Here is an 18,111-nt window from a genome sequence, read left to right as displayed (position 1 = left end):
CTGGGATGCTGGGAGTAGGTGGGGCTTGTTGTGGCTTAGGAGAGTGTGGGCGGGTACAGGGCGAGGAGATGTGTGTGATTCACTAGGGAGGTGGGGGCGCGTACGGCGCTCTGCTGGCGCCTGAATGAGAGAGGAGAAAAATGGACAGAGAACAACAGGCCGGAGCTCCAGGGAGCGGCGTACACACCGGGAGGGGAGGGGAGGCGGCAGCGGTTCTGTGCAGGTAACCGGACGGTAGGGATTTTTTAATCACTACACAGCGTGGAATCCAAAAATTGAAGCCTTCAATTTTTGGACTCCACGCTGTGTAGTGAATACAATAATTTTTAAAATCCGATTTCCGATCATTAAAAAATCCCATTGACTTGCATTAGGACCAGAATTGGGATCGGAATCAGGTTCAGATGATAAATGATCAGAAATCGGATTTTAAAAACGATCCTGAAATCTCAAGATCGGCTCAATCCTAGAGATAAGTAATCGACATACAGTAACTAATAAAGTGCTGAGAATAATTAACCTGGAAAAAGATATTTTAAGGGGTTTTAATTCAAAATGATCTTGTACAGCCAATGGCAGGCAGCTGCCGCCAAGCCAAATAATAATATCATGGGATGCAATACAGTAGGCCTCAATACACATGATGAGTATGTACTTATAATCCTTGTATAAAGCCATAGTAAGACCAAGAATGGAATATTCCGTGCAGTAATGGGCACTTGTGTATAACGGGGACAAAGGTCTATAAGGATATGGAAGGTCTGCATGGCTTGGGGGTAACCTAATCAACATGGATCAATATATCAATCGACATAATAGACATCTGTATAATGACAGACTATACACAGGAAATGACTATATCTAGTGGTCTTAAAGGGGTACTCCTATCTGAGATAGCTACGGCTGAGATACGGTTGTATGTCCCAATCACCAGGCCAAGACTCATGAACTACACTATGAGAGCAGCATAGCACAGTCATCTGTGGAAGGCTGCGGGGGAGGCCAGAGCTCTGGTTCCGTTCCTATCAGCCGCTCTAATTCTAGGTCACTTGATCAATTCCAATCTACTGAATGGATTTGTGGCCTGAGTCTGTGGAGAGTCGGTGACATCACAGATTGGGAGTGGCTGCGGGGGAGATGGAGGGATCAGAGTTCAGGCCTCCCCCACAGTCCTCTGCAAAAGTAATGAAGGGTGTACCGGGGAAGGGACTGTGGTATGCAGTCGTCATAAACCAGCACAAGGACTAGACTGGTCAGCTTTATTACACCACAGATAATCCCTTTAAAGTATTTGGGCAGCTCATGAGGGTGGTCCTATGTTCTGGTCAGGTCACACTGAGCTGAGCTGGGACTCGGGAGGGCTATCGGTTCCAACACTTTAGCTATAAAATGAAGACTTTCTTTTTTTTTACCTTTTTGGCTTCCTTGGAGAGATATCGATGGCAGGACCTGGTGCCGGCATGTCCATCGGGAACATGTCCACCCACATTTCCAAACGACCCTAGGTTAAAAAGACCCCAAAAATAGGAAAGGTCTTACCACTATCCCAGTGGAGAGGATGCTTATGCTAAGAGATACTCCCAACCCCCATCCAGGGCCATATTTATAGGTGGAACTTGTGACCAAAAAGGTTACCCACAACTCATTATACTGACTACATAGTAGTTACTCTCTTACTACAAAGGACCCTAGAGATTGTAAAACCAAAGGGGCAGAAGCCCCTGATTGAGCGATATGGCCGACTGATTTAATATCTGCCATAACCATAATTTCATTACCAATCTTTATAGAGGTTGGAGCTCCAGACTTCCTACATAGGGGGCGCTCTCCAGGAGAACTAGTATCACCCAACCTTAATGGTACAGACCACCACCCAATAGACACACTTTGGGTTATTGATATCTTTACCTGCTCAATCCCTGGCTTGTCTGGATTTAGAAGTGGCCGAGTCTCTACATGTTCCGGAATTAACCTACACCCTACCCGAGGGATCTCCTCCCAGTGGTGGAGAACGGAGAGGGCCAGATGTTCATCCGTCTGTTTCTTCTGACCTGAGGTTTTAGTAGAAGAGCAATGAATTGGACGATGAGACTGTTCGGTGTCTAACACAATACCCATTTCCAAAAGACTCACCATTCTCATCTTCGATCTCTGTGGGGCCGGTAAAGACACGATTCATGACTTTGACTCGTCCTCCGGGACCGAAATGTGGACCATCAATCTTCCCTTCTTTGCAGAGTTTGGACAGGATTTGTGTCGGTTTCATGGGATCTCTCCACATATTATAACCATGTCTGGGAAGGGGAGATGAAAAGAGCAGATGAACCCCAGAACTGGAGAAGAACAAGGGGTCTAGTGGTCAAGGAGAAGACCTCCAAAGCCTAAGGATAGACTATTCACATTATAGTCTTCCAAAACCCCTTTAATATATTTTTATGGTTTCACTTATCCATCCCCTCTGCTGGGAGGCAGTATAGTGTATGGGTCCCTAAGGGGGGCGTACTATATGGGGACCAGTAAAGGGGCCATTTAGTAAGTGGGGGCTAGGGTTGAGCGATTGGGATCGGGAAAGATCGGATCCCGATTGGTGATCGAGCAAATTTCACGATCAGGATTGGCTGGAAAATGATCGGAGATCGGATGTTAAAAACGATCCTGAAATTTCAAGATCGGCTCAACCCTATTGGGGGCCAGTAAAGAACCAGTAAAGGGGCTTTTAATCTATGGAGCCCAATAAAGGCGGCGGTATACCATATGGAGGCCAATAAAAGGAGTGTTATAAAGTGTAGGGGCCAATGAAGAGCCAATATACCGTGTGTTGGGTTCAATAAAGGGGCGTGGAAAAGGGGCAATATACCGTGTGGGAGTCAGTAAAGAGGGGCTTATACCATTTAGGGGTTGAGACGCTTGCTATAGGGTCCAGACTTTCCTAAGTTGCACCCAAGTGGGAAGTTAAGATGGTGGCACGTGTACATACATGGCATACGTCTGCGCTATCCCGCATGTAGCTCTGTGTTTGCTGTAATATCGATTTTCCAGATCAATCTTAGTTTCTCCGATTAAGTCGTCAGTTCCGACCAAGTCCCAGTCGTACACGGCGACGGTGAGCATGGACTCCATAGGAAAGGTGGCTTCAATGTCGAATGACCTGGTAAAAATAGATATTGAAGTAGTAAATAATAAAACCTCTTTCCAACGTGGGGTTTAGGGCCACGGCATCAAAATCCTAGACGTAGCATTGATCACTGAATCTACATGTCTCGGAGGGAACCATGAGTACGTCACCCACTCATTGAGAACATGGAATGGGGCCAACCATGGGTTTTGAATGGATCGGTGTCTCTTTGATCTTCTCTTCTCTCTGCCTTTACCCATTTTCTTGCTACATGTCCTCAAGACTCTCTTCATGCTGCACCAAACATCCCAAGATCATACAATCTTAGAGATCACACAAATGATGGTAGTACGGGACCTGACCTGGAGTATGGTTGGTCTACCAACGTGACCCTCCCCACCATCCTGATAGACTTACTTTCCGAAGACGGGGTTCAGTTGTTTGGAAATGTAATTCTCCTTGTCTTTGATTTCGGTTTTCCCCAATTTAATGACAACATAAGGATCGGCTTTCCCATTGATATCAGCGGGGTGTAGATCTGTGGCCTAGAAAAACGGTTCACGATGGTTAGTGGTAAAATCGCTTCTTCCCGAAAATGGTTCGTGATGGTTACTGGTAAAAGAACACACAATCTAGAGTCCTGCTTGTAGGACTTCACAATCTGGGCCACCTATAAAGGTCTCCTAGCTCTCCTGCCAAAAATATTTATAGTCATGGGCTGCAAATGTCTAATATGTTGGGGTTCCATCCGTGAGGGCCCCAACCTATATGGAAACTATAGCAAATGGGGTGCTTGATAAATTATTCCATAGAGCCCATATTTCAGGTGCAGACACTCACCCTGACTACGTACACCCGCACCAGTACATTCATGGGGTCGTTGCTGGGTATGCCTTGGAACATACCAAAATTGGGGTCATACCCGGCCTCCTTTGTGATGTCTTCAGGCAGCGGTACCTTGTACACACACATGGAGCCCTGGAGGACAAAGTAGAGCAGTATACAAAGACTCAACCTTTACATGCTACTAGGTGGAATATACAGAATACCATCATTTATAGACAAGTTTTATCCAAAAAGTTGCATGTATTTAAGTCAGATCCCAGGACCACACTAGACTCCCATGTACTAACCTCTTATTTTACCACAGCCGATCGGGGAATCAACCATGAGTGGGTTCATCATTGATCAATCTGGCCACTCACTGGCTACATATTAGACACTTATATATCTTACATATCCCGATATTAGCCTTACATTTTACCCTAAGCCTAATGGAGCATATTATGGGCTAGGTCATGGAAATCGGCCTGGTCCAGCTTCCGGACGCTCACCTTAAATCTCCCGACTATCCGTTCCTCCTCGCTGACTGTGTCGTCATCGTCCCCGATCTTCCCTCGTAGTAAGTTGAAGGTGTGCAGCCAGTCCTCAAAGCTTTCGAACTCTGTTTCTAGCTCTTTGTTGAACACCTAGAATTGTACAAGTATGGAGAACGGAGGTCGATATGATACAGAATAGGCGGAGACTGACATGACATCACTTCCTGTACTGATTTCTCTAATGTCACCACGATCCACATGACTGGCCACACCTGTTACTATTCAGAATTCTCGAAGTTTGTGCTACAAACTGTACCTACATGCTGCGCACCAGATTTACAATTTAATTTTCGATACGGTTTCCTCGGTGGCGGTGGCTCAGTGAGTGGTGAATGTGTCATGATGCAATATCATGTGCCAAAAAAATGAACCAAAATTTTGGCACAACTTTTGTCCAGAACTAAGCCAACTAATAGCTGGTGTAAAGGTGGACTAGGCAATCTTCAGCTATACCAGATCACACAGCATCAGTCACTGTGATAAACCTGGTGTAGTATAAGATGATTGGATAGATAGATCCAAGTCTGTCTGGGACTACATGAAGAGACACTTTGCGAATTGATAAAAAATTGGATTTTTGTACTCACCATAGAATCCTTTTCTCGTTGTATTCACTGGTGGACACACCACCATGGGTATACACCTGGCCACTAGGGGACAGACACTAGACAAAAGAACAGTTGTCGGGTCCACCTCCAGGCTATACCCGGCCAAAGCACTGTGCGTGAATTCAGTTTGTACTGTAGCAGTAGCCGAGAGACACAAGGGAACATGGAACCAATAACCAACATGTCCTGAGCCCAAAAAGGAACCAACACAGCTTGGGCAGGAAAAACTGTCAAAAACAAGAGAGGGAGCTGTGTCCCCCAGTGAATACAACAAGAAAAGGATTTTCCAGTGAGTACGAAAATCCCATTTTCTTGCTTATTCCACTGGGGGACACGGCACCATGGGATGTCCTAGAGAAGTCCCAGAGGGTGGGAAGAACACGGCCATGCAAACCTTTTGCGTTCAGCCGCTTGCAGAAAGTTACACCCCAAACTGGCATCGACAGAGGTCATAGCATGGATCTGGTGAAACTTAGAGGAAGTAGATGGAGGTCCTGTGAGAGTCTTACAGACCTGGGACGCAGAAGCCTGATGCCAATGGCCCAGGGAGCTCCAACATCTCTAGAGGAGAGAGCAGTCACATGGAACCCTTAAACCGATAGGTCTCCTTAATCTTAGACCAAAGGTATTGGAAGATGGAAGCTTCTCAAGCAGACAGGCCCCTGCGAGGGCCCTCAGGGAGAACGAACAAAGCGTCTGAACAACAGAAAAGATCAGCGAGGGAAAATATGGATCCAAATCGCCCAGACAACAACTGGGCAGGGAAGAGCAAGCACTCCCATGGATGCCTGGGGACCAAGTAGAAAGAGGGTAAGAACAAGTCCTCGATGTGGAGGAAGGAAAACCACCCTAGGAAAAAAGACTGTGGCAGATGGAGGACAATCTTATCCTTGTGGAGGATCAGAGAGGGAGGCTGCTGGAGAAGGACAGCACATGAAGGTTTTCCTCCACTCTGGGCTCTCAGGTGGCGGGATGTCTGGGTACTGAGCCTGAGAGGTGGTGTCGTCCGGCTACTTCAGCTTTCGTCTGAGTCTCTTTGCCTACCCTCTGTTGGTAGGCGATTCCCACTGAGCATGCTGAGGAGGGCTTGAAGAGGAAGGCCCGGATGATTGATGCAAGACCGCCAGGCAGATCTGGGCTTGAAAGAAGGCTTCTTCTCTGAGTGAGGAAGAATCTATGTCCTGTGGCTTCTAGAGGCCTTTAACAAAAAATTTGGTCCTGTTCAACCTGGTAAGGGAGAAGGGCCATGACCGCCTTCTTGCAGGCGGACTCAGTGTTCCAAAAACAGATCCAAATGATATGGCGGATAACCACTCTGTTGGTGGCTACTTTAGCAGATCTGGAGGCATTGCCAGGTACTTGGAAGCATTCAGGATTTCAGAGACAAGCAGCTGGTTGTTCTGGAGGGAAGTTGCATCAGGGAGGATTGGCCCAGAAAATGCAGGCCTTGCTGACCCAAGAGGCAGCAAAGAAAGGCCGCAGGGTGAAGCCACCCACTACGAAGGCCACCCTGGTGAGGGAAGCCACCTTCTTGCAGCATTATGACAGCTAGCATATAGGAACAATACAACAAAAGAGATTAGTTCTCACTCCGAGGGATCACTGAGGGAGGCGGAGTTCCCTGAAGGCAGAATAGAGGCCTTGAAGAGCCTAACTCTTATGGGATCCACCATGGGAGGCTCTAAATGGTTGGAAGGGACACATGGGATGGCTGGCTGACAAGATCTCAGGACAGGCTGATATATAAATACCGTGCGCTAATCTGAGGTGGAGGAGGAGAGGGGCCGAGGTAATTTTTATACTCACCTGTCTTCTACTCTTCTCATACTCACCTGACTGGCGTCTTCAGGTGCCACTGGGTCACCCCCCTTGGTAGACCTTGCATGTGGGAGTGGGGTCACCGGATAATCTGGCCGCCGATGCGGCTAGTCATGAGTGGGGACTGAGTGACCGGCGAGGTGCTCAGAAGAGCGCTGCGCCCGCAGAGGGGTATGACTAGTGTGGCGTACACGCTGAGGACCTTCCTGCACGTGGATAAAAACAATGTAAGACAGAGAGACCTAAGTCAGGTCCGGGCCTACCAGGTGGCCCTGGTCGTGTCTGCCTCCTATAGCCTGGTATAGCCTGAAGGTGGAGCCGACAGCTTTGCTTTTGCATTTGTCTGTCTCTTAGTCGCCAGGTCTTTACCCATTCTCCTGTGTCCACCAGAGAAATAAACTATTAACCCTTCTATTTCTGTAAGCATTCTTAGAGTGCTGCATTTTTTTTCCATTTTTTTACATTTGCACAACACTTTAGACAGAGATCAAAAAACTCAATGGACTTCTACAACAAACAGCTTACTGAGGCCTACAGTGGTGGAAACATCTCCAGATCTTTGGCTGTGACAACACCAACTTACCTTTAACTCATCTATCTTCTGCTTGTTCTTTTTCTCCACTTGCTCGGCTTGCTGTTTCTTCTTCTTGTCCTCTTTGGGCACTTTCACTTTTTCTTTGTTCTTCATCTGCCCCTTTGATCCTTTCATGGGAGATTCATCAATTTTGATCTCTGATTCATCATACAAGTTGGGCGGAGATGGAGATGGAAGGAACCAACAACACGAGACACTGAACCACGATGTGCATGAAAGTTGACGGATAGTTAGGAGCATGGGTGGCCTAGGACCTCCCGCACCAGCTATCAAGCTTCCAAATCCATGTATGTTTCGAAGTCTTCTGTGAAGAGCATACTAAAGTTTGATGAAAGGCCATCAAACCACCATTGAAATATACATGTATCGTGGAAGCCGTGGTACTTACCAGTATCACTATAAGCTATCATGTAGATCTACATATCACAAAAAACTTATATTGACTCGAAAATTAGATAGTCTTACCAGTCAGTCTTTGACCTTACTTCTTTATCTAACATTATCTGAAGTGCAGATTTGGTGTCAGCGGTGGGATTGTTACTACTTACAATGACCATGTAGAGTTTGGGCTATCATCTACTGCAGGGGTGCTCACACTTTTTCAGCATGTGAGCGACTTTATAAACTGACCAAGGCAAAAGATCTACTACCCACATCATGTGGGCGGGGCCGGGGCGGGCCTGTGGGCGGGATGGGGTGTGTCTGTGGGCGGGGTCGGGCAGAGCGTGAGAGCAGGAGACAGCGGCGTTCTGTGGCCGCCCAGGGATCCCTGGTGTCTGCTTGTTCACAGCGCAGGTTGAGAGTTATCTCTGGACACTGGCAGGCTGGGGCTGCGGCCGCCCCGCCTGCAAGTGTCTGGAGATGACTCTCAGCCTGCGCTGTGAACAAGCAGCACCCCGGCTCCCTCCATTCCTAAGAGTGAGGAGCGCGTCAGCGCGTCATCCCCCGGAGCTGCTGCTGCCTGGCCTGCAAGTGTCCGGAGTGCTTGTTCACAGTGCAGGCTGAGAGTTGACTCTCAGCCTGCACTGTGAACAAGCAGACACCGGGGATCCCTGGCTGCATCCCGCGATCGACCCATACGTCCTTTGCAATCGACCGGTAGATCACGATCGATGTATTGGGCACCCCTGCTCTACTGGAATTCGGACAGACTTAAAAGAGTTGTTTCATGAAGACAACTACTGTCTATAGGCCATCTTAGGGATGACAGATACCATAGGGCAGGGTCCTCTCCTAGGGACAGAACATTATGTAACACTAACTTTCATTCTGGTGAACGAAAGTCACTATGCAATACTATTTGCTAGTTTCCCCCTAGGAAAACCAGCTATTTGCCAGGGTGCCGAGAGCACAACCCGCACAAAGACTTCAATGTCCAAGAGGTTGGCACTGATGGACAACCCCTTAACAAGATTTTGCCCTTGGTTTATGCTAGATCAACACTGCAATGAATGCATTTTATAGTAGAACTTGATGACCTTTAACATGATCTATGACCTCTCACCTAGAAACTGGTTCCCTTTTTACACTGATGAGGGGCAATAACCCCAAAACAGATGTCTGTGGATGGATCTCTCTTACTTTTGGAGGAGATATCCTGGTTTGGCTTTAGTCCCAGACCATATCACTAGGCTTCTTGAAAACCAGGTTGGGAGCTCTTTTCTAAAGTTGGTGCTAAAGCGAGTTTTCCTTTTTCCATCAAGTAGAACTTATTGGCATATTATTTTTATAGTAAGGTCCCATAGAAGCACCAGTAGAAATATCCCGGTGTATACTACACGTCTTCTACAGGATGGGAATTTATATGGAATCCATGAATGTCTTGGAGAGAGATTATGGGCAATATGGCACCACGTGGAGGTGATATATGGTGGTAGTGGGACCGGAGTCCATACTATGACATCACGGGGATGTATTGTGCTGCCAGGTGAGCTCCTTGCATGTGCTCATGCTATATGAAGGGGCGGAGATGTGATGTACTATAGAAAGGCTCAGGCCATGATCTGTCTTGACCATGACCAATGCCAACTTTCATTGCTGTAAACCATGGAAATGTAGAAACATGGAGAAGACAACAACACTCATGGTCTACCATCTTCATGCATCAGTAACATTATTATTACTGTAATAAATTTGGGTGTTTTTGAGCCACATTCCCCTCCCCCTTCCCTCCAAAAAATATACGGACTATTGAGAGCCACATATTGGGCCACAACAACGGCTCCAAACAAGGACGAAACATTGCCCCTTCCATTACCCTCTGCGATCTCCATCTCCTCCTTTTCTTCGGCTTCTGCTGCTGCCGCCTCCTGCTGGCGGAGTTGCTGTATATAAGAAACACAATGGAAAATCAAGTATAAAGGGTTAAAAAAAAAAAGTCTAATATTGCTGACTGGGCCATTCTGTTACTCTATAAGGGGTGAGCTCAATGACTGGTGATCGTGGAAGGTAAAGGGTGATGCAGCTAAGACTCCCCTTTTACAGTGTTAAAGGGGTTTTCCAGGACATTAGTTTTATAGGATAAGTCTTCAATTAAAAATCGGAATAGGTCCGACACCCGGGCCCCCAGTCAACCAGTTGCTTGAAGAGGCTGCAGCACACAAGTAAGTACTTACTACTAGGGTTGAGCGATCGGGATCAGAAAAGATCAGATTCCGATCAGCGATCAAGTAAATTTCACGATCACAATCGGAATTCCGATCCCGTTCTTTTTAGGCAGGATCAAGGTCGGAGGTTATTTGCCACAATGCTTTCTTACTGGCCAAGCATTGTGGGAAAAGCTAACAATGTTAGGAATGAATGGATGCCGCTGGCACACAGCCTGTGCCGGAGTCCGGCTGCTTAACCCCCTGCGCGCCGGCTGCGTCCATTCATTCCTACAGCATAGCAGGGAGGAAACAGAAGAGTAGATGGTATCTACTGATCTACTCTTCTGTTTCCTCTCTACTGTGCCGTATCCTCGACTCTGCTACATCTGCATTATTGTACTTTGACTTGTCTATCTACTCTTCTTCGTCCCTGCTTCACCGTATACTCATCAGCTCTGCTACATCCGAGATCTGCATCTCAGATGTAGCAGTGCTGAGTATACGATAAAGCAGGACGAAGCAGAAGAGTCGACAATTCCACTTACCTGCACAGATCCGCTGCAGCTGCCGCTCCCTGTCTGTTCTCTTCTCGCCTCTTCTCAGTCCATGCGCGCCCCTAGCTCCCAGGTTAGTGTTACAGACCTAGGAAGAAGGTGGGGCTTGTGGCTTAGGAGAGTATGCCCCGCCTACTTCCAGAATCCGTAACACTAGCCTGGGAGGCGGGGGCACATACAGTGCTCTGCAGACATGCGCAGTAGAAAGAAGAGGAGCGAGAGCAGCGTGGATTGGCAGCGGCAGCACTTCTGTGCAGGTAAGTGGACAGCAGCGGGGACTTAAGTAGCAGGGGGATTTTTTAATCACTACACAGCATGGAGTCTAAAAATTAAAGCGTTGAATTTTTGGACTCCATGCTGTGTAGTGAATAGGATCGTTTTTAAAATCCAATCTCCGATTATTTAAAAAATCCCATTGACTTGCATCGGGATCGAATAGAAAATGATCGGAAATCAGATTTTGAAAACGATCCTGAAATCTCAAGATCGGCTCAACCCTACTTACTACTTACCAAGCACAGCGCCATACATTGTATAGTGGTTGTGCTTGGTATTGCAGCACAATTTATTGGAATGTAAGACCCTCACGGGTCTTCAATTGATGACCAATTCTAATGATAGGTCATCGATTTAAAAGCCCTGACTTAGTGGAGAGGTTACTAGGTCATTACGACTCACAGCCCTTCCACAACATTACACCCACGTGCACTCAAAGTACTAAACAGAAAAACCTAATAAGAAATAAAAATTTAGGCAAAAATGATCAAAAATGATTTTTGGAAAACGAAAAAATGTAATAAATATTATATTCTTGTATACTGAGTGCCCACCATCTGTGGCAAATGTGCGGCATCCAAACAGATACAGCATATTATAAGGTGAATAGGGTTGAGTGATCGGGATCGGGAAAGATCAGATCCCGATCAGCAATTGAAAATTTCCCATTTCTGGAAAATGATCGGAAATCGGATTTTAAAATCGATCCTGAGATCGGCTCAACTCTAATAGTGAACAGAGGTCCCCGGCTTACATTGTTTGTGTATTTAACCTACAGTGCCTCTACAGGACATAAAAGGTATAACAGGAGATCTTTAGCTGCATGATCGGGGACCATCACATATTGGTGCTTCTGGTACTCGTAGTGTGAGGGGGTCTAGAGCAGAAATCTAGTGAACTCCAGTTAGATCAGTGAAGGATATCCCTGACATTATAGTATATATGGTAGATAGTTATATATGTCACCTCTTTTAGGGTCTCGATGGAGGCAAAGTACTTGGACCACCAGTCCAGCATGCTCTCATCCGGCTCCTCCTCTTCAATCTCCTCTCCTTTCTTCTTTTTCTTCTTCTTTTCCTTCTCGTCCTCGTTCTGGGAAATATTCAGGAAATATGTTACAGAACAGAAATGCTATAGAGCGATGTGACCAATGCCAGGCGGCTGCTCCGACTGTAGAAAGCCCGAGCACATAGCTAGTCCAAGCTCAACGCAGTCACACAGAATTTTTGTGTGGTTTTTGGACAAGTCGCTTATATGTGGCCCAACCTGTCCCCCCCAAGCCTTACAGCTGAAAACAGGGCACAATACTCTATATGGATGGGAACCCAAGGTGTTGTTCATGCGATGTACACCCAGAACCATATAATGAGTGATTAGTGCATACATATAATAGTGCGTACAGTCATGTTGTATATAGCCCACAGTGATGTGGTGTATACCCCGCAGTGATGTTGTATATAGCCCGCAGTGATGTGGTGTATACCCCGCAGTGATGTTTTATATAGCCTGTGATTTTTTAGGTGATCACTTACCACATCTACCTTAACCACTGCATCAGAATTCTGTCACATAGAGATGGAGGGAGATGGAAAATAAAACACATGATGATTACTGACACAAAGTAACGACAATGGCCGACACAGACGCACGGTGAAACATTATACAATGAACCAATAGCTAGATGTAAACACAAGGACATTATATAAGGGGCAGCGATGAGCAGCCGGATAGTCATAAGCTATAGATATAGTAATTCTCAGCTCAGTCAGTAAGTGAGACACAGAGCGGACATGACGTGGCCTGACATATACAAGACCTTTTAGATGGCAGTCCTTCAGGGATACAACCCAAGCTTTCTATTGGGTGCAAGGCTTTCTTTCCCTCAGGGGCAGGGCCTTCTCTCCCTCAGGGGCAGGGTCTTCTCTCCCTCAGGGGCATGGCCTTATCTCCCACAGGGGCTGGGCCTTATCTCCCTCGGGGGCAGGGTCTTCTCTCCCTCGGGGGCAGGGCCTTCTCTCCCTCGGGGGCAGGGTCTTCTCTCCCTCGGGGGCAGGGTCTTCTCTCCCTCGGGGGGCAGGGTCTTCTCTCCCTCGGGGGCAGGGTCTTCTCTCCCTCGGGGGGCAGGGTCTTCTCTCCCTCGGGGGGCAGGGTCTTCTCTCCCTCGGGGGCAGGGCCTTCTCTCCCTCAAGGGCAGGGTCTTCTCTCCCTCAGGGGCAGGGTCTTCTCTCCCTCAGGGGCAGGGTCTTCTCTCCCTCAGGGGCAGGGTCTTCTCTCCCTCAGGGGCTGGGCCTTATCCCCCTCAAGGGCAGGGTCTTCTCTCCCTCATGGGCAGTCTGTTACTGTATCAACTCTAACTGATTTGTTTTATTTGCTTGTTTTTAACATCTACTCATGTATTCAACCCTCTGTATTCCACATGTACCCTGGAAAGTTAGGGCACTACAAAAACTGAAAATCTGGGGAAGCAGGGGTCTGGCACATAGGACAAGAGGGAAATGAGGGGAAAGGCGGAATCTGGCAAGATGGAAATAAGAGAAGGGAGGGGTGTGACATATAAGAAAAGAGGGAAATGAAGGGATATAGGGGTCTGGTATGGGGAAATGAAGGGATATAGGGGTCTGGTATGGGGGATATGAAGGGATAAAGGGGTCTGGTATGGGAGATATGAAGGGATAAAGGGGTCTGGTATGGAGGAAATGAAAGGATAAAGGGGTCTGGTATGGAGGAAATGAAGGGATAGGGGGGCCTGGTATGAGGGAAATGAAGGGAGAGAGGGGCCTCAGATGAGGGAAATGAAGGGAGAGAGGGGCCTGGTATGAGGGAAATGAAGGGATAGAGGGGTCTGGTATGGGGAAATGAAGGGATAGAGGGGCCTGGTATGAGGGAAATGAAGGGATAGAGGGGCCTGGTATGAGGGAAATGAAGGGATAGAGGGGCCTGGTATGAGGGAAATGAAGGGATAGAGGGGCCTGGTATGAGGGAAATGAAGGGATAAAGGGGCCTGGTATGAGGGAAATGAAGAGGGAGAGGGGCCTAGTATGGGGGAACTGAAGGGATAGAGGGGCCTGGTATGAGGGAAATGAAGGGATAGAGGGGCCTGGTATGAGGGAAATGAAGGGATAGAGTTGCCTGGTATGAGGGAAATGAAGGGATAGAGGGGCCTGGTATGAGGGAAATGAAGGGATAGAGGGGCCTGGTATGAGGGAAATGAAGGGATAGAGGGGCCTGGTATGAGGGAAATGAAGGGATAAAGGGGCCTGGTATGAGGGAAATGAAGGGGGAGAGGGGCCTAGTATGGGGGAACTGAAGGGATAGAGGGGCCTGGTATGAGGGAAATGAAGGGATAGAGGGGCCTGGTATGAGGGAAATGAAGGGATAGAGTTGCCTGGTATGAGGGAAATGAAGGGATAGAGGGGCCTGGTATGAGGGAAATGAAGGGATAGAGGGGCCTGGTATGAGGGAAATGAGGGGATAGAGGGGCCTGGTATGAGGGAAATGAGGGGAAGGAGGGGCCTGGTATGAGGGAAATGAAGGGATAGAGGGGCCTGGTATGGGGGAAATGAAAGGGAAGAGGGGCCTGGTATGAGGGAAATGAAGGGGAAGAGGGGCCTGGTATGGGGGAAATGAAGGGATAGAGGGGCCTGGTATGAGGGAAATGAAGGGATAGAGGGGCCTGGTATGAGGGAAATGAAGGGATAGAGGGACCTAGTATGAGGGAAATGAAGGGATAAAGGGGCCTGGTATGAGGGAAATGAAGGGGGAGAGGGGCCTAGTATGGGGGAAATGAAGGGATAGAGGGGCCTGGTATGAGGGAAATGAGGGGATAGAGGGGCCTGGTATGAGGGAAATGAAGGGATAGAGGGGCCTGGTATGAGGGAAATGAAGGGATAGAGGGGCCTGGTATGAGGGAAATGAAGGGATAGAGGGGCCTGGTATGAGGGAAATGAAGGGATAGAGTTGCCTGGTATGAGGGAAATGAAGGGATAGAGTTGCCTGGTATGAGGGAAATGAAGGGATAGAGGGGCCTGGTATGAGGGAAATGAGGGGATAGAGGGGCTTGGTATGGGGGAAATGAAGGGGAAGAGGGGCCTGGTATGAGGGAAATGAAGGGATAGAGTTGCCTGGTATGAGGGAAATGAAGGGATAGAGGGGCCTGGTATGAGGGAAATGAGGGGATAGAGGGGCCTGGTATGAGGGAAATGAGGGGATAGAGGGGCTTGGTATGAGGGAAATGAAGGGATAGAGGGGCCTGGTATGAGGGAAATGAAGGGATAAAGGGGCCTGGTATGAGGGAAATGAGGGGAAGGAGGGGCCTGGTATGAGGGAAATGAAGGGATAGAGGGGCCTGGTATGAGGGAAATGAAGGGATAGAGGGACCTAGTATGAGGGAAATGAAGGGATAAAGGGGCCTGGTATGAGGGAAATGAAGGGGGAGAGGGGCCTAGTATGGGGGAAATGAAGGGATAGAGGGGCCTGGTATGAGGGAAATGAGGGGATAGAGGGGCCTGGTATGAGGGAAATGAAGGGATAGAGGGGCCTGGTATGAGGGAAATGAAGGGATAGAGGGGCCTGGTATGAGGGAAATGAAGGGATAGAGGGGCCTGGTATGAGGGAAATGAAGGGATAGAGTTGCCTGGTATGAGGGAAATGAAGGGATAGAGTTGCCTGGTATGAGGGAAATGAAGGGATAGAGGGGCCTGGTATGAGGGAAATGAGGGGATAGAGGGGCTTGGTATGGGGGAAATGAAGGGGAAGAGGGGCCTGGTATGAGGGAAATGAAGGGATAGAGTTGCCTGGTATGAGGGAAATGAAGGGATAGAGGGGCCTGGTATGAGGGAAATGAGGGGATAGAGGGGCCTGGTATGAGGGAAATGAGGGGATAGAGGGGCTTGGTATGGGGGAAATGAAGGGGAAGAGGGGCCTGGTATGAGGGAAATGAAGGCGAAGAGGGGCCTGGTATGAGGGAAATGAAGGGATAGAGGGGTCTGACACTCAGGAAAAGAGGGAAATAAGAGGAAGGAAGGGTCTAGCACATAGGAAAGGAGGTAAAAGAGGAGTCTGGCACATGGGGAAGGAGAGGAAGAAGGGTCTGGCACATAAGAAAAGTAAGAAAGGAGGGATCGGGCACATATCAATAGAGGGAACATAGGTGTAAAAGGTTGTGATACATGGGAAAGGAGGGTTATGGTATTCATGAAAGGTGAGGCAGGAGGGGTCTGGTACATAGGATAGAAGGGGAAATAACATCTAGGATGATGATGACTAGTCCCATAATCTTCCAGCATTCGGTTATAACACAATAAAATCACAATGTCAGTCTTCTCCTGTAATTTTCTAGACTCACCGCCTCTAGTTTCACCATAGTCTCCATTTTTTTGATAGGCACTTCGGGTTCCATGTTGACGACTATTTCACCTGTGGGGCGAGAGTACGGCCCTCCGTTTGCCATTGCCATATAGCCATTCATCAACTTAGCTGGACAGAGGACAGAAAAGGACAGAGCACAGGACAGACTCAAGACGAGAAGTCACATAGTATGAGCTCATAGCTGCCAAAGAAGAGCGGAATATGGAACTATCGGGAGCGCCAAGTCAATGGTGGAAATGAGGAGGAGTCAAGAGCGGAAGATTCTCAGTACCAGAGGAATGATATAGACCAAGCCATACATAGATATGGAGAAAATCATCCAAATCTTCAGGACCAGGATAGAGGATCCCGAAGGTCTCATACATCCACCCATCATTGTAGACCTTGCCAATATCAACCAATGGAAGTAAAACTAATACTTGAACCAACCGTAATCGGTCATCTCTAGTCAAGATACTTTGGATAGTTATGTTAAATTAACCTAAAATCCCCATGGACCACCACCCCACATAGTCTAGAAAGTTCTACAGTGGTCACTGCCACACTAAGATTGGTGGTCCCTATAAACAATACCTGTTGTACTCCACTGCTGAGACTTCTTATCTGGGGGTCGATAGATGAATTTACGCAATGAGCTGACAGCATGAGACCCAACCAGGGTATATCTGCCAAATGCCCGACAGTCCACCACCCGGATGTTCAGAGGTGGGTGAAGCAGCTCGTTTTCTGGGAGGTCCTAAGAAGATAAAGAGGTTTAGTCAAGTAGGTCATACTCACAGGACCAAATACAATGCGATAGATCCAGGTCCACTCACCACTTCAAACCATTTCACTAAAGTGCTAAAGTTTGGGTTCTTCTTGTAGTTCTGGATGAGGGCTGACTGCACGCCTTTCCCTGCACATTCAATGTCCACCCTTGGTCGGTCCACTTGGGCAAGGTTGACTCTCTTCAGGTCTCGGAGCCCCCAGAAGAGGATCTAAAAGAAGATAGGCAATGCCATGAGTTTGGATTTAGTTTTGGTACCAATTACTCCACTTTCCTAGGCCCATGTGACCAAAAGGTAGACATATAGTAAATTATATACATATGGATTGACTCTGAGGAATACCATGTTTCCCTTTTCTCACCAGAATTCCTACGGGTCTCCAAAACTTTGGCAATGACGGATAGGGAGTCTGATGCCAGGCGAGTGCAGTCATGGTCTTGGGTCATCTGATTCCTCCATGTCAATCACAACCCCATATACTAATAATACTTAGTGACCCCAACAGTTTTCCATACCTCTACTCTGTATTTACTCAGAACGGGACGGATGCCCATTGGGACTGGAAGAATGGGTCCTCTGTCCATGTCTGTGGGTCCATCAATGGCTGGAAGGTCAGATTTACCAGCGGGGCCAATCTACAAATTAAATAATACATTTATACAACGCTTATTCTGCTCTATATAACACAGGCTGTATAATCTGCAAGGATTAATGGAAGTCAGCATGCAAAAATATTCTATATGGTGAAAATGGTCTTGAGAACCTCTAAAAAGTCAATGGCTGCTCCATACCTGGAGAAGCTCAAAGGCTGCCAACAGATCTCCGGCAGTAGAGTTTCCACGATATATCTGGTAATATTCCAATTGTGGTGGGAACCTGGGAGGACAATACTTTTCATCGGCCATCTTTACCACTGGTTTCGCAAAAGTCCTTCCCATGAAGTCTGCCTTGCCCTGGAAAACAATTACAAGGCAATCAAATCCAAAATGGTGGTCAACCTTGGAGAAGTCTTTACTACCTTGATCAAACATCAAAAATATTGGT

At 47.6% G+C, this 18,111-nt stretch overlaps 1 protein-coding gene across 6 annotated transcripts in view; it reads right to left on the bottom strand.

The window, feature by feature from the left end:
- Window positions 1–18,111, bottom strand: part of OTOF (otoferlin) — a 188,936-nt gene that overhangs the window by 13,730 nt on the left and 157,095 nt on the right. For 3 of the 6 annotated variants that reach the window (XM_075269335.1, XM_075269338.1, XM_075269337.1), the window contains exons 26-41: window positions 17,859–18,020; window positions 17,583–17,702; window positions 17,116–17,277; window positions 16,874–17,036; window positions 16,278–16,408; window positions 12,466–12,495; window positions 11,900–12,025; window positions 9,773–9,839; window positions 7,504–7,652; window positions 4,450–4,584; window positions 3,956–4,093; window positions 3,533–3,660; window positions 2,978–3,148; window positions 2,134–2,294; window positions 1,909–2,051; window positions 1,413–1,501 (exon numbers count right to left, since the gene is read on the bottom strand). In XM_075269335.1, coding sequence (XP_075125436.1) covers window positions 1,413–1,501; window positions 1,909–2,051; window positions 2,134–2,294; window positions 2,978–3,148; window positions 3,533–3,660; window positions 3,956–4,093; window positions 4,450–4,584; window positions 7,504–7,652; window positions 9,773–9,839; window positions 11,900–12,025; window positions 12,466–12,495; window positions 16,278–16,408; window positions 16,874–17,036; window positions 17,116–17,277; window positions 17,583–17,702; window positions 17,859–18,020 — 2,075 coding nt within the window. The remainder of the gene's footprint in view (window positions 1–1,412; window positions 1,502–1,908; window positions 2,052–2,133; window positions 2,295–2,977; window positions 3,149–3,532; window positions 3,661–3,955; window positions 4,094–4,449; window positions 4,585–7,503; window positions 7,653–9,772; window positions 9,840–11,899; window positions 12,026–12,465; window positions 12,496–16,277; window positions 16,409–16,873; window positions 17,037–17,115; window positions 17,278–17,582; window positions 17,703–17,858; window positions 18,021–18,111) is intronic. The other 3 variants (XM_075269340.1, XM_075269339.1, XM_075269341.1) reach the window with 2 other exon arrangements.

Source organism: Leptodactylus fuscus, chromosome 3 (assembly GCF_031893055.1).
Source record: "Leptodactylus fuscus isolate aLepFus1 chromosome 3, aLepFus1.hap2, whole genome shotgun sequence".
NCBI classification, from domain to species: Eukaryota; Metazoa; Chordata; class Amphibia; order Anura; family Leptodactylidae; genus Leptodactylus; species Leptodactylus fuscus.
The sequence above is the reverse complement of the archived record's forward strand: the minus strand, read 5'-3'. Positions and strand labels throughout refer to the sequence as shown.